A 25181-nucleotide genomic window follows, 5' to 3' on the forward strand; every position below is an offset into this window, starting at 1 on the left:
TTATAATTATAATTTTTGTTCTTCTCATAGGCAAAAGTACATATGCCATGAAGAATCTCACAGTTCTTTGTTTCCTAGTGTACAATAACTCTTCATTTTTCTTTCTTTTTTTTTTTTTTTTTTCTTTTTAAGAGAACAAGTGCGATTTAATGGATTTGGGATTTTTATCTTCATTGTCTATCCTGGTGCATTTGTTGATCTCTTCACAACCCACTTGCAACTAATATCACCAGTCCAGCAGTTAAGAATATTTTGTGCAGGTAATATTTTCTGCTCTTTTAGTAAGTCTTTGCTTAGCACAGTTACTTTGCAGGCATCATATGTAAATCTTTGGTAGAAAACCAAACATTTAAAATGGAGAAGCATAAAAACTTCTCTTTACCTAAAGATGGTCATTCTGTTCTGAACCTAAACTGTGATGTCATTATTTTGTTTTTAATTGCTATTCTCCTTATTATGTTTATTTTCTGAGGCAGAATAGTTCTGTTTCTAGGACTTTAATGAGTACTGTTTTCCTGCCTTGAAAAATATTAAGTCTTATATCTGATTCAGAATGCTCATAGATGTGGCTGGGAATGTAGTTTCTGATCATCCTCTCCCACTAGCATAAGCTCTTAGACCAGCTCAGGTACAGAAGCTCCTTTAACTCTTTTTGCATATTGAATGGCCTAAATAGTGAAATGGTGGGGCATGCAAGCTGGAAAATGCTCAAACCAAAGATTGATGGTATGAAATGTCGTTTGCTGTCACAACTGAACATTCTTGTGTGACCACAATTGCAATAGGAGCAATGTGATTTTCAACAGTATCTTGAGTGATTTTCAATAAAGTGTGAGTTACATTATTAAATAGTTGACTGGGTTTTGATGTTGCTATCAGAAGGAAATAAAGGCTAAACCACAAACATCTCCAAAGAGAATAGCAGCTAATGGCTCCAAATAAGCTTCCAAATGGTTTTTATTTGATGTCTTTTGTTCTAAAGAGAAATCCCTGGATACTGGGAATTAGAGCACCATTGTTGTGGGAAGTTATACTGAGATGGTGTTATGCTTCAATTGCTTGTATTACTGACTTCTAGAGACAAAGAAGGTTCCCAACATACTGAAGGAAAGGTAGAGAAATTAATGTTATGCTTCAGTTCATCATAAATATAATTTTCTATTGCAGGGAGCAATAGAAAACAGCCAGCCTGTTGTACTATGAACATACTAACACTGTTTTTTGAATATTGTAACTGTAAAGCTTTATAAAGAGGATTTTAGACTAGCACAGGAACACTTAGCAAAGCATACTTGCAAGTTTTTCTGAAATTAATCAATTTCCATTTTCAGCTGGTGTAAACAGAACCAAAAGAGAAGAAATAATTCTTAAAATGAGTTGTTTGCATTTATTTCTGGAAAACCATCTTAAAAAATTAGTTTATAAGCTGCAGTAGAAAAGAATTGCTTGCATAGCTTGAAGAGTGAACACTTGTAATTATTTTGAGAAAACCTGAAATAGGGTTATACAAGGTAGGAACAAACACCTTGCAAGTCTGCTTAGCATCAGTGGCTTGTTCTCACTTTGTTATAACAAATATATGCAGGTTTTTTTACAATTAGTCATATATATATTTCAGCACTAGGATGTTTTATGATGCTAAAATATGATATTCAGTAAATTTGACTCTGTTTTTCTTAATTTTAAGAGCAGTTCAATGAATCTAATATCAAATCTTCAGTATACTGAAAATCTGCACTTACAGATACAATATTTTGGATTTTATATGGCTGCTAAATGTAAGAACTAGTAGAGAATATACCGAATATTCCTTTAGTAGTTCACTTCTACTCCGAGTTCAAAGAATATATTTTTGTACAGCAGATGGCATCATGAGTTCAACTATAACGAACAGGCATTTTTGTGAGACATATTTTTAGCTTTCATTCCCTGCTTAGTAATTAAAAAGTACTGCTGTACATCACTTGCTTGTAGTTAGTACAAATCAATGCTTTTGTTTTTGTTTTTTTAATTTTGTCTTGTCTTTAACAGAAAAAGAGAGTTAAAATTTTTTTGAAGTATTATTTAAGGTACGTTAAAGGTTGTGTCCAGTGTGCCTCTACAGCTATTCTCATTTTTAGGCTGTTTGTTTTTTCTAAGGATCACTTGGGATGAACTTGAAGCCTTCCTATTTTAGGCTTTTCTGCTGTATTCCACACAGCAAACTGTGTAGATTATTCTATTAAGGACTATGTTTTGTTGGCTGTTGGAAAGTATTTCTTGTCACCCTCCAACACTTCCATCAACTCTTTTTTTCCCTCCAGTTTATGCTCCAATGACCACACTGTTACGAAACAATTTTGTGTCTGTCTTAGATGTTTAGAGTTCATTAAGCTGGAAAAAAATAAAGGTTTTGTTTTGTTTAAAGATAAAAGATCAATTAAAATATTTTCTTAGTACTTCTTTCATTGCATTTGTTTGTGCACATAAGCCTATGTGTGTTTGATAAAAATAACTGAATGCTGAAACACTTTATCTGATTATCCATCAGTGAGATATGATCAAAAACTCTCAGAAGTAGAAATTACTTTAGGAAATAAGTACTCCTGAAAATGGGAACAAACTCAGCTGAAGTACTCAAGTACTTTCAATGTTTCCCATTTGTGTAGCATCAGAAACACTGTACTGTAAATATAGAATTTTATCAAACCCTCTTACCAAGTTGAAGAAGAAAGATATACAGAGTCTTCAGCACTGAAAAGTTTTCCTGCATTGATCTGCAAAATGTTTTCCAACAGTGTAAATGAAATGAACAAATTTTCATTGTGCTTAATGCTGAAGGAAGGCAAATGTGACTTACAAAGGTTTGTTTCATCCTATGGAGCACAGCGTTCTGTCAAGAGTGCTGTTACAAATACGTTGCTAAAATAATGTTTGAAAATGCTGGTTAGAATACTGTATTTCATGGAGTGGTTTTAGGCCCAGATTGTCTTGTAAAAGAAGCCTTTTTTCAAATAAATTTCTAACCTTGTTTGGCACACACAGATGTCATTATTTTTCTTCTTACAGTGGAAATAACCATGAAAAATACTGAACTGCAACTAAATGTTGTACTTTTTGCTGACTAGGACAATGAGTATTTATTCATGTATAAACCTATTTATTAAGAATCTTCATGGGTTTATTGCAGAAAAAGGTGACAAGTAATAGATTTCTTTCCACTATTTTTTAAAATATTTATGATATATGGGTATCTCTATAGATAGAAACTGTAGTTTAAAAATTGATTCAGAAGCCAGTATTTTTCTTCTGAATGTTCTGCCATGAATTAATTTTTCATCCATTCTTACATTAATAATTTCAGGAAAGCTAATTAAAAGTTAACATTAAAATCTTGCACCTTTTTGTTGTTAGTGTTTACTTAGAAACAATTTTTTCCTTTCTTTTCAGGAGTGTGGCATAATTTTGTTCTCGGTGTTGTGAGTTTCGTGGTTTTATTTCTGCTGCCAGCCTTTCTTTTCCCTTTCTATTACACGGGTGTTGGGGCACTTGTCACTGAAGTAACAGAGGTAAGAAAAGTTCTTTACTGGTTTCATATTATATGTTTTGTGATCTGAGGTGTACCTGCGTCCCTTATTATTACAATTAAATATGACCAATGCAATGCTCTTCAGAATCCAATATGTTGTCCTTCTTGTCTGTTTGAAGTTTATTTCTCCATCTCATTTTTTATGTATTAGTAAGTGAACAAAGATGACATGAATAAAGACTACTAAGCATACACTAAGACTGTTCAGATGAGTTTGCAGCTTATTTCTATGTGGTGGTTTGTTTTTTTGTTTTTTTTATATTGTTATCAGGTTAATATACTCAGATATCTATTATTACTCTCCTTATTGCTGTCTGGTTTTAATGTTGGACATTAGTTTGATTTTCATGCTTGCATGGTCAGCTGGAAGCAAAGTGGAGTTTCTGCTGATTTTCTGGAAACAAATTATTTTTTTCTGACTTAATCAAATACAGCACAGTTGAAGAAAAGCAGAACTGAAAGAATTCAGTCCTTTTTAGATCTAAAAATGAGCAGATATAACTCATGGAGAATGATGTTTATTGTGATTTATACTTTTAACAGTATAAGAATAACTTGCATTGCTGGAATATTTAGGGTATTAACTGAAGCTTCTTCAACTTAAAATGACAGGAAAAACACAGCATATTAAGTTGGATGAAAATAATTGCTCCGATTTTAAGAAATCCCTTAAAACACTTGGAGACCTGCCTGTTTTCTTTATGCACTAAATATTTTTTTCTTTGTGGAATATATTACTTTTGTATTGCTCTATTACCAGTGAGCTGGTATGATGAGTTCCAGTGATACCTTACATTTTCTGTTAGTCTGAAAGTGACACCCTTCCTCAGTGTTTAATGGATATTCAGCATCCATTCAACTGTAAATGGATCCTAGTTGTTTTAACTATAATAAGAAGACTGACTTCAGTGTTTCTTCGCAGGATTCTCCTGCCAATGGACCAAGAGGTCTTTTTGTGGGAGATATCGTCACTAGTCTACAAGACTGCCCAATTTATGGTGTAGAAGACTGGAATTCCTGTCTGGGAGACTTTTCGCAGAAATCACAGATTGGCTACTGTATAAATGCAGCCACTCTACAACAACTAAGCTTTCCAGCTAGAGGTATGGTTTTAGATACTCTCTTCAATATTTTATATTGTAGTTTTATCATGTCTTAAAAACTACTTTGTATTTAGGGTTTCTTAGTGGAGACAGGTGTCTCATAAATTGAGCCTGATAAAGATATGTCTTAAGCAGTGACCAATATGACTTTTGTTTTTGTGAAATACAAAAGCAGGGAGGGGATAGATAAAATAATTTCTCTTGTCTTTCAGTCACTCTGTGCAAATGTCCTGTATGATCTGAATAATGAGAGTTGCCTTTTCAGGATATTGTATGACTTGGTTATTAGCAATTTACAGTTATCTCCTCCATTTTTGGTTCAGTTATATGGATAAACTCAGTGATCTTTTGCATCTGTAAATTCCATTCATCACCTTATTGCTTTGATCAGCATGACATTACAAATTGTGTGGCTTAACCCAATGATGTGCTTTATTATGGCCATTTCGTCTGATGTTTCTCACTAAAGAGGTTTTATGTTTCATTTGCTTCTTCAGCCTCACAGTATCTTTTCCCATGAACTCATATTTGTCTGGACTGCATATATTGCTTTTAGAAGTCAGTCTCTTTTCTTCTGTTTTCATTTATACATTAAAGTTCTTGTTACTACAACAACTTACCCCAACAAAGAAGAAAAATGTGAACTAAACTAAGTTAGAACAATAAACAAAAATTAAGTAGAACAAAAATGAGCAGTCAAGTTGAATTGGCTGAGTGTCTCAAGACATGCCCTACAGCTCTCCAGTGTTTGATTTATGGATGCATCCATGGAGACTGAATTCTGGAGGTAAGGGGATGCAGCTGGGCAAAACCTGTATGATGATACTCAGAGCTAGAAAATTGTCACCGCCTTTTTTTCATCATAATGGGAGTAAACAGGAGGTTGGACAAGCCAAGTACCCATGCTTTTTGATGCAGTAGAATTCTGACATGAGATTGGGAAAGTAGGATTTTGAATTTTTTAACACGTAAGGAAAGTAATCTTACAGATGAAACTAAGATAAATATTTAATATGGAAACTAGTGGAGTACAGGTAAGATCATGCTTTTTGATATGTAACAGTTTGGATCATCCCTCTGAAAGTGAGGGTATTTCTGGCAAATGTTTTCAGCTGGGCTGGGATGGCAAGTAAGAACCTATCCTCAGATGCCATAGCTACATATTCTGAGATTCTACTGTTCTCTAAAATGTAATTGCAGAGTCATGGATAATAAAACTGACTATTTTGCACCAGAATCGGTGCTATTTAGATTAAAATAGTAAGGACTTAATACTAGAGACTTAACATTGCATCCAGCTCAGTTACTGAATTGTGTTAGCAGTTTGTCCCATTGCTGCATTCTAATCAGACCAGTCTGTCTGCATTTTCAGAGCCATAAGCCTCCAGCAGTAAGAAATATTCCTCTGAAATTAAATGAACTCCTTTCATTCTGTAGTAGCTGTCATTTGTCAAAACCTTGACAGTTCACAACTAACATAAATACAGAGTATCAATAAAAATGTATATAGCAAATGGACCCTATCTATTTGACAATAGAACAAATGAAGGATAAACTATTTGAGTATGAAGCTACACAAAAAAACAGTACCTGAGGGACATTCTTGAAATTAAAAAAAAAAAAAAAAAAGCAGTGTTTTCAATTTAGTTTATATGGGAACTAATTTCATGGTCATTCACTATTCAAAAATATCTCTGCTTGCTTTAGGGTACTTGAAGAAATAATTGTATGGTACAGTGCTCACACCTGTAAGCCCCAGGCGTTATGGTCCATGTTAATGGGCTGCTGTTTATGCAGCATTAAATCAGCAACCAACATCTCAGGCGTGATCTACCTAAGGAAAGATCTGCAGTGTTGCTGTGACACAGCTTCTTACAGTGCCTATTCAATTTCTTTCTTTTTTTTAACTGTTAGATTGAATTACAATTTAAATGGCATAGAATGGAATAGAAAGATCCTGTACTAGCTTTTAAAGCATCACTGTTTCACTGCTGCAGTTTTCAGGGCTCAGAACGCTTTCAGAACCTGAATCTTGTAAAGGGCTTTTACATTTAAAATAAGGCACTTTGAGCTTTGGTTATTTCAGTAGTCTGCCAGTGAAATTGTTACAATAGCTGACATAAATTTCTATGCCAGCCCTTAATACAAGTTGGAGGCAATAGCTAAAATATATTTTTTTTTCATAGAGCTCAGAAGTAATAGATCCCCTAGATCTACTACTAGATCTCAAGAAGATTATTAAGATGAAAAATTCAGCACGTGGGATGATTGAAATCAGACGATATTGTTAAGGTGGTATTTTTAGTTGCAATGAACCATGGCTAGGCTCTGTGGTTTTCTTTAGTTCTTGAGGGCTACAAAATGGTTATTTTATTTAGAAACTTTGATTTCTTTTTCAGAATTGCCTATACTATAATACTGATCTTTTTCTCTTATGCTTCTGTTCTTTAGTTTATAGAAGGCTTGATGGCACAGTTGAATGTTGTAGTAACAGTAGCCTCACAGACATTTGCTTTTCATACAACAATAACTTGGACAGCCATCGGGTAAGTTATTTAAAGTGCTTATTCTGCTAGATAAATTTGAAATTTAAATGAAGTTAGAAATATTCACTAACTTGTATGTAGCATGCTCAAGTGCTTAAGAATACTTCTAGTTTGCATTAAAGGTATATGTGCACATTACTTTCCCCCTGTATGTCTTATGAGTCAAAATATTGTAATTTTTCCCATGATCAGTCAAGCAGCGTCTGGAAGAAACAAAAAAGATCTTTTACCCCTCATTCATTTAGGCAGAAAGACACTTCCCCTATCTTCACCATTTGATGCAGAATATTGGTGAGAAAAACAACTTCTGAGAAGAGGGCTACATTTTATATTTTGGAGCTTCAGCCTTTAAAGGTAGTGAACACTACAGGCAAACCAAAACACCAGACTATCTGTTCTGTTATTTTCTGTGAAGTTGGCAGTGCTGTTCACCATTTAAAATTAAAACCATGTAAGTCAAGATCGTGAAGATTAATTTTTTCAACATTGAGGCCTTCATTTGATTCCTTTTTTATCACACTGATTTTCTTTAGCTTATGGAAACATCATAAGTTTCCCAGTAGGATTTTGCCTTAGTGTCTTCAAAATATGAAAAAGTTTCTTAAAATGCATGATCCATATTGACAGTGAAGGAATATTTTTAACAGTTCTGTTTACAATAAGGAAGAGCATGAGTTGCAACTGTGTAAACTTTTCTACAGGTGCAAATTTGTTATTGTTGCAACCTGTAGGGATAAATATATCTGCTACATTTTCAGATTCTCTGATTGTAAACTTCCCACTCCAGTGTCCTCTTGTTGTATTTAGGCTCCAAGAGTTGAGCATGGACCAGCAGTTTGCTTGAAATGTGGTAGTGGCTGGGAACATCCTGGAGTTCAGCAGTGTTTGATAAATCATTGTTCTACTGAGCTTTGATGCTCTTATCTGGTACTTAGGAACAGTGACGAAATAAAAGCATCCAAAATCCTGTGACTTACGTATGTCCTTAGAATGGCTGTGAGTTTTTTATAAAATAAATAGTATTTTCAGTGCTACAGAGCAGTGTTTGAAAATGTGCTCCTTCCTCCTAAACAGAAAAGAAAGAGCTTGTATTGAGGTTAATGCGGAGTGTCAGACTGACATACATATATCTACAAAGCAATGTAATTGTCAGGCTAAGAAGCAAGAAAATCCTCTTTTTTTCTTTCCCAAGGCAAACAATAGATGAAGAACTTTCCTTGCTTGTGTTTAAGAACAAAAGGAAAATTACCACGGAGCTTTTAGGAGAGACATGTGGGGAAAAACAATTTCCTGTTCCTTTCTACTGTTCTGTTTGGCCGGTGGCATGCAAGAAAGATCTGGTCTTTCAGCCTGTGGATGAATGAGTATTACATAGGTAGGACCAGAAACATAGCACTGCATCAGGTGCTGTGTTCATCCAGTAAAAAAGGCCACTTAGCAACGACATGGCTTGGGCGAGGTGGTTTGCTGCTTTCCTGAACATAAGATTTTGTTCAGCCAAATAAGCTTTTAGATCAATGAAAGCTGAAACCTCTTAACTAGGTAAGTCAGTAGTTCATTGATGCAGGCTTTGTTTACTAGGAATCCCTGACTTATGTTCAGATGCCTTGATTTTTGTTGTGCATGTCAGCTTTTATTTGGATGCATGTAGATCCTCTCCACCAGAAGCGGAATGAGAGGTTGAATATGTAACAGGTAAATGTTCTGCGGGATCTGGAAAAAAAAAAAGCCTAAACAATAATCCCTCAGATTCTAGCTCTTTGTGAGCTGGTAACATATCAATGAGACCTTTGCGTTGATTGAAGAAGGAATGTATGTACATATATTACCTTTTTTTTTTTTTCTTTTTCTGTTGTGTTGGAAATTACCTTAAGTTGTTATATCTGCCCTTTGCAGTATGCCTGTCTGCCAGCACGAAAAGTTATCGAGGCCAGCAAAGTTTGTCGAACCAATGCAGACTGTCAGAAGGACTTTGTTTCAAGCTTTTGTGTGACTCCTTCTTTAGAGAATCAAACAAGACTAATCAGGGTAAAACATCCACCCCATATGGACATGCTGTTTGTAGGACACCCCATGCACCTTCAGTACACAGGTTTGTGTAACTTACTAAAGCAATCTAACAAGAAAGAGTTCTTGTATGGTTTACTTTTCCTGGCTGCATGAACAAGGTCTTAGAGCACTTGTCAGTCAACGTGTTTAATGCAGAATCCATTTCTTGTTACAGCCAGTGGAGAGACATGGACTTCTCAGGCCTAAAATGAAATGTGCACAGTGCAATGAGTTACGAAGGTAATAGAAAACATATGTGATATGAGATAGCTGTTTATTCAGAAAAGTATGCAAGAGCTATTACTGTCGAAGATCTCATTGAGTTTAGTCATGGGAACTAGGCACCTGCATTTTGCTAACACGTACAATTCTCAAGATGAAGTATTGTGAAATCTTCAGGGCATCTTGCTCCAACACCTTGCTTGGAACGTTAGCATGATTGCCTAAATCACACCCAGTATCCAAGTATCTGTGTCAGATTCCCATGACTACTAAGCCACAAGTGCAATCAAAACATGGCTTTTTCCTGGTTGTTTTTTTTTTCGTTTTTTTTTTTTAAGTGCCCTAAATTAAGTAGCTATAGTAGTTCTCTATTTTGAAATGGACTGTGGCTCTCCCTTGGACAAGCTTGTATCCTTCTGCCAGGTATACAAAGAAAAGGGAGTTCTGCCACTGGAGCAAGAATGGGAAGAATAAACAGACTGATATACATGCTCACTTAGTAGCTTGAGTGGCAGTTTGAATATAAGCTTCATATACTTAAATACTTTAAAAAGTATTAAGTATTTAAAGTACTGTTCTTTCCTTTAAAGAACTTGTCTGTTCCTCACAAACAGGCTCACAGGGAGAGGTTTTGCTTCAGGCATCTTGAAGTACCTCCTTAGAGAGGCATTATGCTTTTCTGAATAAGCATTAGAATGTGATACAAAAGAGCTTTAGAAACAGTGATGAAATCTGGTTGTGTAAACATATTAGCGTTCTTGCATAAACATATCTTTAGTTAATCTGCTAGTTTTTATCTTTCTGTGCTGGTATTATTTTGATACTCGGTGAAAAATTAATTGACTTCTATTTGTATGCACTATACCCTCATGTAAGCACAAAATGCGATCTCTCAATTTGTTATTTCTGCCCTCTTGTCACTTAGGAAGAAAAGCATTGTTCAGCTGTGTGACATCAACACACAGTTCTGTATTTGACATCTATTCCACATGCAATCATAATTTGTAAGAATAGTGTTTGATAATTAAGTTCCCTTTCTCAACTCTGGCTTAACAATACGTACTCTAACAATTGATATTGTTCTCTTCCAACATGTTGGAGCAATGGAATTTTAGTCAGTGTTTCCTATTAAGTGATAGTTCTGCTAAACAGTCAAATCTGTTAGTTTTTCAGAAAGGACAACAGTGTCATTGAATTCATATAGAGAGGCAGTTCTACTTTAAGAAGTTACAGTGTATTTACAGAAATAGAACGTTAAAATATTTTCTGTATCTTGGAATTGCATATCAAATGTGTTAATTTGAAAGCTAAATAGTGACTTTAATACAAACTTTTAAAAACACCAGAGCTAAAGGATCCTGAGCTGGGCTGGGCATCAGGTTGACTAGTGTACCATCACAGGTTTACATGCATTCCAGTGAAACAACATCTAAATATTTCAGGCTTGCTTTGCACAGCATTGGATTAGGGCCTGCAATTTTTTGTTTTCTTTTTCTTTGATTTTCTAGAGTTGATGATTGCAATATGGTATGTTCGTTTGATTTTGGGTTTTGTTTTTGTTTTATCGTTACGGAGGACAAATAATTTCTTTCTTTACTGTGCCAACTTTGAAATAGAAAGAAATTTTAATCATATTCCTCATTTTTTAGTATAATCTTTTTGCTTGCCAAAAATGTTACATTTTAGAATAATGCTACATTTAACATACAACCAAATATCAAAGTAGCAGAAATGTGTACTTCACTTTTACTTTTTCTAGTAATGCCTCAAAAGTTATGTTTGAAAAATATTAAGATAGTGTGTGTATTGTTTTTTGTTTAGGCTTGCATTGCTGTCATGATAGTTCTGATTTATTGAGGAGCTGTAATTATCTCATACTTTCATTTGAAGCCAGCTTCAGGATCCAATATTTATAAAAATTTATGTCCTTATTAGCTACTTACAAGAAATAAGCTATCCAGTTAAACCTTCCACTTTCTGCAAAGTAAAATATTATTTAAAAAATATTTTTTGTTAATGTGGATTAACATCTTTATTTAGCTCTTGTTTCTAATATAAAATAACTGTTAACAATCACTCCTAAATTAACTTGTAGTGCAGGAAGTCTGGCTGAAACTGGGGGAAAAAAAAGGAATTATTAGTGTGGACATATGGATTAATCTTTTGAATTGGCATTCTCTCTGTAAAGAGCATCTAATGTTATCTAATTTAAATTTATGTGTGGGTTTAATTTGTGTGGTATAACTCAAGACTTTCAGTCTTTGCTTACTGCAGGCATATTATACTTTAGAGGTTCTCCTTCTGTTGGACAGATGATGATATGCAAGGTTGAAATGGAGATCCCCTGTCATTACTGCCATTCAGCTTTGCAATATTTCTTCTTTATTTTGAATGTGTGGGGTTCTTTTATTCCTTCATGTCATTTCTAGTATTGCAAAATCTTGGCTTCCTTCTCTGGTTCTTGTTGTTTGGGCAAAATCTGAAGGCTAACATTCCTGTTTGGAATTCACACTGCTTGAGGGAATGTTACTGTATCTGCATCGCTCATCAGAAGAGGGATCAACAAATTGCAAGGTTTCCTTCATGAAAAGAATGTGGAACTAACCTTCAAGATGGCTTCTCCAAAATGGGACCACTCACCTACTTCTGCTTCATCCAAGCCTTCCCACAAAAGCCACTTTCTAGGTTTTGGAGGCAACAACTGCCATGATCTCTGTCTGGAAGAGTTTGGTTTCACTTGTTTTAACTTTTAACATTTGTTTCCTTATCATTAAGGATGATTATTCTTTGCTTTCTACCCTAATATGAAGGGCTACATGCATTGTTTTTGTGGACACCATCCAGAAATACCTTATGCTGTAGCGTGTGTTATTTTTCTCCATAAAGAGATTTTTAAAAAATCTTTGATCCACCATTGTTAATACCTTCAATCGGTTTCCCAACCCTTCTAATTAAAAGTATGTCCTCTGTACAGTCTTCTCGGTACTTGCAACACCATCCAGCATTAGCCAACAAAAGGCATTTTAATTCCAGGTCAAAGAGTCGTTCAAACCAAGTGGGGAAAGCAATGACTGTTCTTGCTCACCCAGCTTTGCTACTGTTTTCCTCTTTCCAGCAGTGCCTTTTGAAGACAAGCCTAGGAAATTTCCATAATTTCTATAACTTTTCTTGTCTCCCTTGAAGGAAAGACTTGTCTCCTGCTGTTAGATTTGGTCTACTGCATCCCTTACTTCATCTTACAGTGTCTAGAGCTCACTCCAGCAACTTACTGAAGAGTTTCTTACTGTTTTGGAGAGCGAGCTTCAGCAGCAAATTTTGGAGGTTTGATCCATGTTGTCTTAGAGACAACAGGCAGTTTGTTGTATCAGTTTGTTGGATCAGTGAACCATTCTGATGATGATACCATTAGGTGTTTGTCAAGAGGCAGTCAGGTTTTGCAAATACGGTATATTGCAGTGTGTCTCTTTTGAAACCTTTGAATATACTGTATTTTGGCTCATGAACAAGAAATCTGATCAGATGTTCTGATACCAGCCTTCAGCTTAATGAACTGTTTGCCTTGGATATCACTCGACTTGGATGCCTCTGGTTTTCTGAGCTGGATGATGTCCAGGATTTTTGTCTGTATGTTCTTCACTAAGTAGTCCAACAGACTTTACCTCTCAGATCCCCTAAATCAAAGGTCTTTCTTCAGCTAAGGTAAGACTGAACATGATTTTCAAACCATCTTGGTCCAGATGAGACAGTTTTTGTATTGGGAAGTTCTCTGATTGTTGCCACACCAAAATCACTCTATTTTGGGCATCCCATGCTATGAAGGTCTCCCCATCCCACAGTGTGCTTTCCTGTGGTACTCGTTAGCCCTTCTGGCTCATCAGAAGGGCGCTATTAAGAGAAGAAAGCATGCTTATCTGACTGAGCAGACTAATTCTCTGCCTGGTGTTCCTTTGGAACTATACTCTTCCCTTTGTTCTGGTCTCCTGGAATTATCCATTGAACGTGAAGAAATTTGATTTCCCTCTTAGTGAAGATACACTTAGCAGCAGTAATGCTATATTATGTTCTAGCACTGCGATTTCCATTGTTCTCTTAGTCTGTGGTTTTAAAATGTCTAAAAGGATGGGTTCAATTGTTCCTTTCCCAAGGGATGCTTGTTTTAGAGTAGGACTTGAATTTTTCTTCTCGGAACTCTCATTAATCTGTGCTTTGAGCACTTGCTTATTTCTGTGGAGACAGTATTTCTTATGGTGATAATTTTTGCCCACATTGGTAGGGGGAATTCAGGCCACTGGTTTGCCTCAACTCTGTGCAAAATTATTCTTTAGGGACAGAGCAACACTTGCATTTACTGTGGTAAATTCTTTAGACAATTTTCTAATGCTATCTTAATTTATCTGAACTTTTTTGCTCTAGGGATAACTTCACTGTGCTAGGAGTGGAGTTTTATGGTAGGAAGGGAGTCTCTCTTTTAGCTGTCAAAGAACTAAGGCTTTAATACAGTCCCTGAGGCTGACAGACACAGACAACTGTTTAATTTGAAAGACTGTGTCAACATTACTTTTGAGAAAACCCAGATGGAGCATCCTGGTACAAGCCGGGTGCACTCTGGGGGACTTCAAGCTACCTGTTTTCTTTGAGGAGAAAGTCTCTCATATGCATTTGACCTGCAGTCAACTGAAACTTCATTTACATCTTTAAAGAAGTTACAGTGCCAAAAGAGTGCTTCAAGGTCATGTGGATCTCGGCACTACAGTCTTCCATACTTTATATGAAGGATGCTGAGTATCACATCCGGGTTTTTATGTTGTACTTAGTTACATCTTGGAATCATTTTAAGGTATCATTTGAAGACAGAAGAAAAAGGTGTTTATGCACTGGCTAACTGGTGTTAAGAAGTGCAATGCACTGTGCATCATTTCCCAGCCTTTCCTTTCTCAGAATGACGCTGGATCTGTGCTCCCTGTTTGTTCCCCTTCCATGCAATATGAGCTGAGCTGCAGAACATGAGAATTTTCTGAAAGAAAAATATTTGGGGGGCCTTGAAAGAAAGAGCACATGTGCACCCAACAGTATGAATGTATGTATATATATATATATATATACATATATATGGACTGCATATGTTAAAATTCCTGGTAACTTTAATCTCCTTTTACATGTTTCGTTGTTTTTGAAAAGAGCTTAAATTACACCATATGGTCTTTATGAGTACAGATGTCCTCTTGTCTCTGAAAATACATGTCTTAGATCTACTTTTACTATAATAATGCTGAATGTATTTTGTGGAGTGACTTTACTATGTTAGTATGTTTAAGAGAGAATTAATGGCTGCACTGCGTCTTCTAAAACCAAAATAGAACAAGCAAAACCGTATTTAGATTGGTTCTTTACCCTGGAAGAAATGTCATTTCAAATTGATTGTTCAGCAAAATTATAATCTAGAATTCACAATGTTAAATTTCTGGAATGGCTTTGATTTTTTATATTTTTTTTTTGTCTATCTTTATATTTTCATTTCAGTAAGTCTCAGCAGTTTTGTACCACGACATAACTTTCTAAGCATCGATCTGCCAGTGGTGATAGAGACATTTTGCAAGTATCCTTTGAAGTATGTTTGTTGTTTAAAGACAAGAAGGAAGCTGTATAGAATTTGGTGACCCTGCAAAATTTCAGTTGGCTATCATTTTAGACAGGATGCTCTGAAACATTTCTGTAGAGTTTTGACATATTTATCCCATCTCTGCATTGATTATTGTCTACGTGCCAAGCCCCAAATGCAATCTCCCACTTCCTTGTGCTTAGCAGGATATTTTTGGTCAGCTTTTTTTTTTTTTTCTTTATTATTCCTTGACAGTGATTTTTAGCAGTTTTGACAAGAAAGTCAAAGTAATCCTGAATTTATGGCAGGACAAATGTTATTGCTAGCTTTGCTATGTCAGAGTTTTATTAAAACCTTTCATGAGCCATCATGGTCAACTAAGTGATAGAGTATATTTGTTCATTTTCACTCTTGTTGATAGTGGTGGTTTTTTTTTATCTTCAGTAGAAAATTTTTCTGTTTAAAAAGCAGAGTAATAGTGCATTTAAACATGCTTATTAATGAATGAGATTGTATATATGCACAAATAAAGGCTAATGGGCTTGAATATGACTAATCTAAGAATGCTTAGCCTTAGCAAGGCTTTACCAACCATAGAAATTATCTACCCTTACTCATTTCACATGCACTTGCACGCAGAGAAATTCACTTAACTTTTCTGGCTAACAGTTAAATAGGAGGGAGGCCAGATTTTCAATCATATTTTAGCCGTTTACTTACTCCAGTAAGGGAGTGCTTTGGAAAATATTCCTAATCATTATTTCATACTTAGATCATAGCTCTATAATACCTTCTTACCTCAGGCATAATGTCAGATCTATAACCTTGCTCCAAAACCACACAAGGCAAGGGAGGAAGATGGGCATATAAAGCATGGTTTTGCTGTCTCCTGCTCCTATCTGAGTTGTGAAAAGGACAGTATTGTTAAAGCATCCAAAGCTAACGCTTGTTTTTCACTTAAAAGCATGAACTGATAAGGGCAGTATTCTGAGCCATTATGTTATGGTGTAAAACTCATTGTCCTTATATAATTTCCATGAAATAGAATGGCAACTTAATGTTTCTCCCTGTACACTAGATATAAAAAATGTATTTTTTGTTGATTTTGGTTTTACATTTTCTTGGATTTTATTAATGGACCTTAACTACTGTCAATCAGATACCTAATTTCACTGTCAGGAGCACTGGCAGTTATCAATGCTGTACCCTGCTTCGCTTTGGATGGTCAGTGGATATTAAATTCTTTCCTGGAAGCCACTCTGAGCTCCTTGATTGTAGAAAAACAAAACAGAGAGCTTGTTGGCTTTTTAATTTTGCTTGCTGGGAGTACACTTTTGGCTGCCAATGTTGCACTGGGACTTTGGATGGTTACAGCACGATAAGACACCGGATATTCATCAATCCTTGTATTACATGGACATAATGAGTCTAATGCCTTTTAAAACTTGTTCAGTACTCAGATTGAAATAATTCCCTTAAAATGACACTGAAAGAACAATCACTAGAGGCTCCTGATGTAACTTAAATCTGTGCAGTGTTGTGTCTGTGGTCTTGGGAAGAATAAGAGAAAGAAGAAGAAGAAGCTTTTAATGTACCACTTAAGCACTGTATTAATTTCAGAGAAGTTCCATTGTAAAACTTCACTGGAAAAACCTGATTTATTAACTTAAATCTCAGAATAAGGGAATTATATGGCCTCAGACGTTTGTAAAGTGGAAAGAGAAAACACTTAAATCTCATAATTTGAATAATGTAAAAAAAAGATGTGGGCTCTGATTGTTTCTCAGTCAGTGTTATCTTGAGTGCCTGTTCTGCTTTTTAATCTGGTGTTCTACCAAATGGGACTCTTAGACACCTTGAAGTCTTCATCTCAAAATGGTGTAAAACTAAGTAAATGATTGCCATATATTAATGAGAGAGAGGCCATATGGGTTAGTATCTTTCCTTTACAGCTGGCCAAAATGACTGGAAGCATATTGTCCTCAGGATGTAGAGGGGAAATGCCAGTGTCTGTTGAGAATGAGGTATGTGGGAGGATAACAAAGCCCAGGTGTCTGTGTTACTTAGGCATTTGGTTGCATATTACTCTGCACAGCTGAAGATTTCATAAAGGCAATACTTGTCAACAATAGCTAGACCAGTAACTGAAATTTAATTTTTCAGTGCTATAGAATGCTGTGCAAAATTATTGCTGAGTGATAATATTTGTGTCCTTTTACTCAGAAAATAATACTGCATACAGTTAAAAGTGAAATCTGTTGTTTTTATAGTGTCTGTCTTCTGATGCTATGCATGCTGTACGCCTGGTAACTCACTGACATTTCTCTGTCTTTCAACGGGTTGCTTTCCTGTGCTGTAATTGGAGTGTTGTTGAAGCTGCTCTGGGATCAGGATTGTTTAGAGGAAGAACATGATTCTGAATCTAAGTTTTCTAACACTTGGTTTTGCTTTCTGAAGTTATTGTGGACCATATATTTGTTTTTAAATAAGCAATGGAAGAGGAAACTGTTTTGCTGACTCAAATATGTCTGACATATTCTGAAGCCCTTTAAATCTGTAATGTTTGATATCTCAGTAGGATTGTACACTGACCATTGTGTCTTCCTATTTTGTATAAATCAGATTTATTGAGACACTTGTCTCAATACAGGCTCATATTTCAAATAATACTGCTCTGGTTTTGAAGCCTACATATTTGAAATATGGAAGTTTTGGAAAATTATCCGCAGCTTGTATCTCACCCAGTGCTCCCAACAGGAGCTTCTGCAGCTCAGAGTTCCTTTAAGGAGATGGCCTTTCCATTCATGAACTTAAGTGGAAGATAAGTTAATGGGTAATGGCCTGCAGGGGTTGTGAGGCGTTCATCATCAGCTAAAACACATTATCTTGGTGCTAGAGCCATAAGGGTAATTTTAACAGCAGGGTTGAGCCCTATTCCTGGTGCTGCTGCATGGATACATAACTCTGATATTAACATTTGCTTACCGATGGGTTACGGTTTTTTTGCATAGTAGCCTTTGCATAAGCTGGGCCTCCTGAATTCAGCTTTGTGGGATGGCAGGCCTGTACCTCTGATTTTCAGTTGTTTAAGCCTAGGCATCTGATTAAGTCCTTCAGCCAATTCAGTGTGAGTTGGTCCTCCTGGGGACTTCAGAAGTCATCAAGTGCAGGAAAGGAAAACAGAGCTATTACAAACTGCCAACTGGCTTCTTAGGAGCCACCAGGAAAAGCCTAGATCATTGTCACTTTCAGTAGCTTGCAGAAGATTCAAAGTAGCAGTTTCTGATGTGCCTTTCTTCCCTCTCTCCATAAGCAGCAGTGACATGAGCAGCCTGGTTCTTACAGAGGCTGGAGCTAAAGTTATGTTCTAGAAGGCTGTTCATTCACCTAAGTAGCTGCTTACTAATCTGAGCTCTTCTTTTCAAGCACCATTCCAGTTTCCAAGCACCATGCCAGTTTCCACTGTCTCTGTTTCTTGTCCAATCGATAGTGCACAAAATGAATTTGCTCTCTCGTGCAATTTAATAAGACCAGATATATTAGCTTTTCAAAAAAGATACTGTTTATGTATCAGAGTTGTAAAGCTATCTTAATTTCTAGAGGAATAACAAATGCATCTATAGTGATTTCAAAAATATCCAATGAAAAGCATTTCAAGTTTGATTTATATATTCATGCTGACTCCAGCTGCTTGGGATGATCCGTTTTGCAAAATAACTCCTCCTGGAGATCAAAGAGAAGTTGTTTTTAAATAATACATAAATTGCATCTACTATATGGATGCTAGCAGATTGTTCCTCATCATCTAATGTGCTACAAAACATGATTTAGCAAATGAAAAATCCTATTGATTTCACTTTGTGATCTCTGAAAATCAAACTTAGACTAAGTAGAATTTCAATCTGAAAGTTTTATCTCATAATCAAAATGAGGGTAGAGAAGACTTGTTGATCATGGCTTTACCAAAAGAGACAAGCTAGTACACTGTTAAGGCCATGGATAATTTCTGTGGTAGAGGTCAGTGATGTAAGGGTTTTAAAATAATTCATGGGTCTATTTCTCTGTTCTACTGCATGGGGTTTGATTTAGGTAGGAGTAGGTACTTTGAATCAAGGGTTTAAGCAAACTGAGATCACTTTGGTGACCCAGCACGTACCTTAGATTAACTGTGGAAAAAGGTAATGGCTAAGGTGGACCATTCTCTGAAGAAAAAGTTGTTTAGTGGATCCATTTTATTATCCTATAATCTTAATGTATGCATTGCATTCTGTAAAGCAAGTGCCATTTTTTACCTACATACAGTTATTGGAATGGTTGGTTTTGTTTTATTTTGTTGCTACTCTTTTTTTTGTTTGTTTAGCAAGGGAGAACACAGAAGGGCACATCATGTTCTGCGTGATGCCTTTTTATTCTGGGTTATTTGCAATGTTTCTTCTATTTATATTTTTATGAAGACTAAAAGGCAATCTTACTTTAAAATGAAATCTTTTTCACTTCTCATAATTAGCCTCCCAGAATAGAGCTTATTCTGTAATAAAGAATATATCGATATCGTTATAGGGGTTATTTTCTCAAGTGTAAAACAGAACGCTCTTAATGATTGGATGAATGCTAGTATTTATATATATACAATTTTAAAAAATCTGTATCAGATGGAAGAAGTAATGTCAACATTGGGAAGTGTTGTACATAGTTTTTACTTGAAAATTGTCAGAATTCTATAATTGTAATCAATTATTGTTCTGATTTGTTGTTTTTATTTTCAGGAGACTTTTTTTTTTTTTTAATATCAGCAAGGACTTCCATAGCATGGTCTCATAATGCATGGTGTGACAATGATGACGGGTAACTTCTTAGAACATAGGATGTTACACGCTCATTGCTAGCTTTGAAGTTAAAACCAGCTTGCTTCCTTGTAAGTTAAATCAAAAAACTTTGCTAGGGAAATTGCAGACAAACCTGCAGATTTTTCAGTCCAAAGTTATGAGCTGGATGAGCTGGAGTGGAAAATGTGTTAACTCGCTCTTTTATTACAATGAAACAACCAACTGTATTGACAATTACATTTTTAAGTGGTCATTCTAATTTTTTGTCTATGTGTGTATATACAGAAATACATATAGTAGATACGTATAGAGCCACAGTTTGTATTGCTGCTTTTTCAGAGATAACAGAGCTGTCCTCCATATTCCGCAATGCTGGTATTTTTCTTTCTCTTTATGAATTCCCTGACTCTTTCTGGATTTTAAAACTGGAGCTGTGCTCTCCTCCCTTAACTGATCTGTAGGGATTTCTTACTGAAAGACATGTGATGGACATAATGTAACCACAGCTGCTTAAGTTTGATTCAGCTGATGTTCAAAATGCATTTCCTGTTTTATGAGAAGCCTCAGCTATAGGCACAATAAATAAAGATTTCCAAAGTGGTTAAAAGAGGTCAAATTTAGAATCTATCACTCTCTCACTGCTGCTGTTTGTGCTATTCAGAATGATAACTGGTATGAATGAGGCTGTGCAGACTATACAGAAGAAATTTTAGAAGGGCAGACCTTCCTACAGCATCAGACTGTCCCAGGTTTCTTGATTACCTTGCTAAAGGATGTATTTTTGTTCAGTTCAGAGTATCACCAATCCAAATTTGCCATTTCCTACATGTTTTACAGAATGATGCCATATAGTAAGTAGTTGTTTCTAGGTGGTGTTTTGTTCTTTTTTCTTCTTTTCTTTTCTTTTCTTTTTTTAATGATTTATCTTTTATCTGAAAGGTATGAATTTGTATCTGGATATCATTTGTGACAGATGAAGAAGAGCTATGAAGGTTTATGTAGCCTAAGCTGCATTTGTTTTAAGAAGTTGTGATTTTAACTCTAGAAATGCATTTTTATTTGGAAAAAAAGCATTCCAGACACTTGCATTCACATTAATTCCCACAGGTAGTCCTGTCTCACTTTGTGTGCAAGGAAGCTAAATGTAACTCAGGTAAGATTTGTTATTTTATACCCTTTTATCCTGAAATGTGTGTAACACTACATCCAGATTTGTTACCTATTGTGGCTGAGTTACCTGTGGTGCCTTTGCTGTATTAGTGAACCATCTGGAAAGCATTGTTGTAGGGTCTGCCACCAACAGTGAACCCAGTGTGAAAGGATAGGAAGAAGAAGCAAGATAAAACACTGCAATTCTGTTCGTTGCATTTGCATTGGCATGAAACATGGAAAAAAAAAACCAAAAAACAAAAAACAAAAAAAAACAAAAAAACAAAAAAAAAAAACACCCCAAACCTTGTAATTAACATTTCAGAGCATGAAGATACATCTACTAGCCCTTTGTTAAATCATTCAATGAGTGGTGCTCCAACTTCCTTTTTTTATACTTTGTTGGTCCATTGATAAGTGTGCACTGAATGAATGGATGAGGTATTTGTAGCTTACTGAGTAAAAATGGTCTTTGATATTTCTCACCTGTAGATGTTCATCCAGGGTTTGTTTTGCAGCGTCATGCTGCAATTGACCTTCACTGACAATTAGTTCCAAAGTTCAAAGGCTATTTCCAAGTCATCACAAGAGAAATGTAGTTTCTTCCTTTTCCAGTTGTGTGTTAATGTTTTTAATTCCTCTTTTCTGTCCAAAACTCTGGTTTTAGTTTTCATATGCTCTTATCTGAAGTCTGCCAATGGAATAGGTATTGTTCTGAAACCCACTGATGTTTTTTCCTCTGCATAGCCTTATTTCTCATGCTGACTCACAGCTGTGGAATGTTAGATTTCTAGACCCTTTGTTCCCACTATGCATTGTTCATGATCACTTTTAAAAAGAAAAAAAAAAAAAAGCTTCATTCTGAAAATGTCAGTTAACAAATAGTATGTAGAACTTTGAATAATGTATTGTGTTTTTTTGTTGTGTTTTTTTCTCTGTTTAATCAACCAAACAATAAGTATTGTTTTCTGTGTGTGATAAATGTATCCTGCAAAGAAATTCATTGTTTGATTGTGAATGTGCTTAAATTTGTTTTTAAAAATAAGGTAAAGTGACATAATTCTTTATTTATGGCAGTTACTATGTTCTTTCTCCTACATTCTTATGCTCTTCTCATACATAATCTGTATTCTCTATCTGGGTACCAAAAAGCTTCCCCACTACTCTTCTTAGTACTTGACCACCTCCTAAAATTAATAATACTGCCAATTTGCTTTTTCTTACTTACCAGTTTATCACAGTAATAGTTAGGTTTATACTAGAAGTGCATCCAGAGGGACATCTGCACACTGTTCCTGAGCAAAGCTAACTTTACTGTAATGTGCCCAAGGTACACAATGACCATCTTCTAGGAGCACTACCCTCAGTCTTGGCTACCTTCTATGTAATTCTTCTCTTCTTGCATTGCGGGCTTCTGTTGGCTTGTTTTATAGTGAAATATTTGACATGGGATGCCATCATTGAGGTAAGTGGAACCCTTTCTCTGGGTGTTAAATCCAGTCTTATGCAAGGAATTTAAATCTCAGCTCTTTGAATGACATTAGGATGATGCTATGTGTCACAACCTTTAAATTGTATGTACAAACCAGTGCAGAGCAGGGCATATATCCATACGTAGCCAGTTCTCGCTGAGTTCCCCTAGGTATCCAGATGCCATCAGGGGCTGTGCTAGCACGGTGTACCGAGAGTGTTCAGCCTTATTTGGAGATGAAGCTTTTTCATTCTTTGTCTTGAGCAAACTCATCTAGAGATAGATAGCCAGGTTATTTGTACTGACAACTAAATTGTCCTTTGTTGCTTATTGGACAAGCAGTTGCTTTATGCAAGCAAAGCTGTTTCAGCAAGCACAGCTTTGTTCCCAGATAACAGATTACTCTGGGAAATAGGCACAAAGCACAAATCACAGACCTATTGGGAGGATTTCCTAGATAGGCTTGTGTGCAATTTTCTCAATTCTTGCACAAGGAGATGACTTTTTTTTTTTTTTTTCTTACTGATGTTTAAGTTTCGGGTCAACAGTTCATTTTTTTTTTTTCAACATTTAAGCGTCTATGATCCTGTAATTTTTCAGTTGATTTTGATAATGTTATCTGATTATGTTATTATGTGTGTTCTGTAGTCTTGAATAAAGTCAGTGGTGTATTCATGGCGTCACAAGGAATGATGCCTTAATCACTAATATAATTTGAGGATAATATTTAGAAAGGAGTACTCTATCAATGTGTCTCATTTCTAGCTTAATATAGTTCTTTTTAGTGAGCAGAAGTATTCCTAAACATGTTAAATGTGGGGGGTTGAAACTAGATGATCTATAAGGTCCCTTCCAGCCTATGACACCAAGTTGTGTGGAAGTGTCGATCTGCCTGGGGGTGGCGAAGCCCTACAGAGGGATCTGGACAGGCTGGAGAGCTGGGCTGAAGCCAATGGGATGAGGTTCAACAAGGCCAAATGCTGGTTCTGCACTTTGGCTACAACAACCCCAGGCAACGCTACAGGCTTGGGGCAGTGTGGCTGGAAGACTGTGTAGAGGAAATGGGCCTGGGGGTATTGATTGATGCTCGGCTGAACGTGAGCCAGCAGTGTGCCTGGGTGGCCAAGAAGGCCAATGGCAGCCTGGCTTGCATCAGGAACGGTGTTGCCAGCAGGAACAGGGCAGTGATTGTGCCCCTGTACTCAGCTCTGGTGAGGCCGCACCTTGAGTTCTGTGTCCAGTTTTGGGCCCCTCACTGCAAGAAAGACAGTGAGTCCTGGAGTGGGTTCAAAGAAGGGCGACAAAGAAAATGATATTCACAAAGTATAAGCAGCAGAGCAACTCAGGCTTCTGCTAACTCTTACCCTTTCTCTCTCTCTTTAGCCTCAAACAGATGTGGGTCCGTTGTTTACTCTAGCACTCAGGGCTGCAGTGTTGTTGAGATTGTATTCAATGCTCTTACTAATTCTGCATCTCATTCTCTGTATCTCTAATTATTTTTTGGCATCTACCTTTTTTTAGTCTCTTTTAAATGTAGCAGTGGCTCGATACAGTCTAACCGCCACTTCTGACAGTCTTGGAAACACATGGTTGCACATCTTGTTTCATTTCCCCCAAAAGGAATTATTTAAATGAAAACAAGAAACTCCTCCCCCCCCACTCCCCATTTATTATCCTTTTTACTTGTTATTGCACTGGGAAAGTACCTATATCTTTGTCCCTTCACAGCTCTATGAGGATTTCTATTAAAATATTACCTGATATTTTTTTTAAGTGTATATTCCTCTGAGCCTTTTGCATTTGATGCAGTTACCCACACAGACATCTGGTGTGGTCTGAGATATCCTAAGGTGTTCTTAGTTAAGTAATTTGACTTGGAACAAGGTTCAAGTTTTGATACTCATTCCCTGCTTGTCTCCATTTGTCTTCTGTTGGTTTGGGTTGGGTTCTGTTAGTTTCTTGGTTGGTTTAGGTTAGGTTCTGTTGGTTTCTTCTAAGACCTATGCATGGGGCTGGCAAATGGGGCCCTATAGGAGATCAAAGACATCCTGGACCAGCAGCTGGATACTAGGAGGGCTACCTGAGGGCATTTTGTATCATGCCAGATGGTTACATGTGGGCAAGAAAACAAGCCTGACTGATCATTTCCTTGGATTTCTTTCTTTTTTGACTCATTAATTAAATTGGAAAATGGGGCTTGAGTGTCTTTTATTTGACATAAAAATATGTCCAAGGTTTTCTAATTTTGCACAGTAATGCTATTCATAGGAGTTAAAAAAAGACATGTATTCTCCTGCTCTGGACCTTAACCCTGGAAGCAGCAAAAAATGAATACAGCAAGAAAAAGGATACTTTATTTTATAAAGAAAATACTATTTATCTCCAGCTATGGACTAGCAGACATGCACAGACCTACAGAGGGTGAAAGAGACCGGATGGAGACAAGGCTGCCCTAGGAGAATGCTATAGCACTGTGCATGGCTTCTTTTTTCCTTGAAGGATCAAAGAAGTGGAGATTCAGTTAGGAATGGGATAAAATCAGGAAAGGAGTGTTGCAGGGAGAAGTGGTTTGTTCATACAGTATTTTTACATCAGAAAAAGCATGCATATCTCACAAAGAGAGCATAATATCAAGCATTTCTGGAGCC

General features: G+C 36.2%; 1 protein-coding gene across 1 annotated transcript in view; it reads left to right on the plus strand.

Annotated features, from left to right (window-relative positions):
- The window catches only part of MBTPS2 (membrane bound transcription factor peptidase, site 2), a gene marked incomplete at both ends in the record, with an annotated part of 29588 nt that extends 13119 nt beyond the window's left edge, over positions 1 to 16469 (plus strand). The window contains 8 exons of the mRNA XM_079544441.1: positions 133 to 260; positions 3430 to 3548; positions 4491 to 4671; positions 7123 to 7217; positions 9114 to 9309; positions 9446 to 9506; positions 15013 to 15084; positions 16247 to 16469. Coding sequence (XP_079400567.1) covers positions 133 to 260; positions 3430 to 3548; positions 4491 to 4671; positions 7123 to 7217; positions 9114 to 9309; positions 9446 to 9506; positions 15013 to 15084; positions 16247 to 16469 — 1075 coding nt within the window. The remainder of the gene's footprint in view (positions 1 to 132; positions 261 to 3429; positions 3549 to 4490; positions 4672 to 7122; positions 7218 to 9113; positions 9310 to 9445; positions 9507 to 15012; positions 15085 to 16246) is intronic.
- Between the last annotated feature and the right edge of the window lie 8712 nt (positions 16470 to 25181).

The sequence above is a fragment of the Tetrao urogallus genome (genome assembly GCF_951394365.1).
Source record: "Tetrao urogallus genome assembly, chromosome: 1".
In the NCBI taxonomy this organism is placed as follows: domain Eukaryota; kingdom Metazoa; phylum Chordata; class Aves; order Galliformes; family Phasianidae; genus Tetrao; species Tetrao urogallus.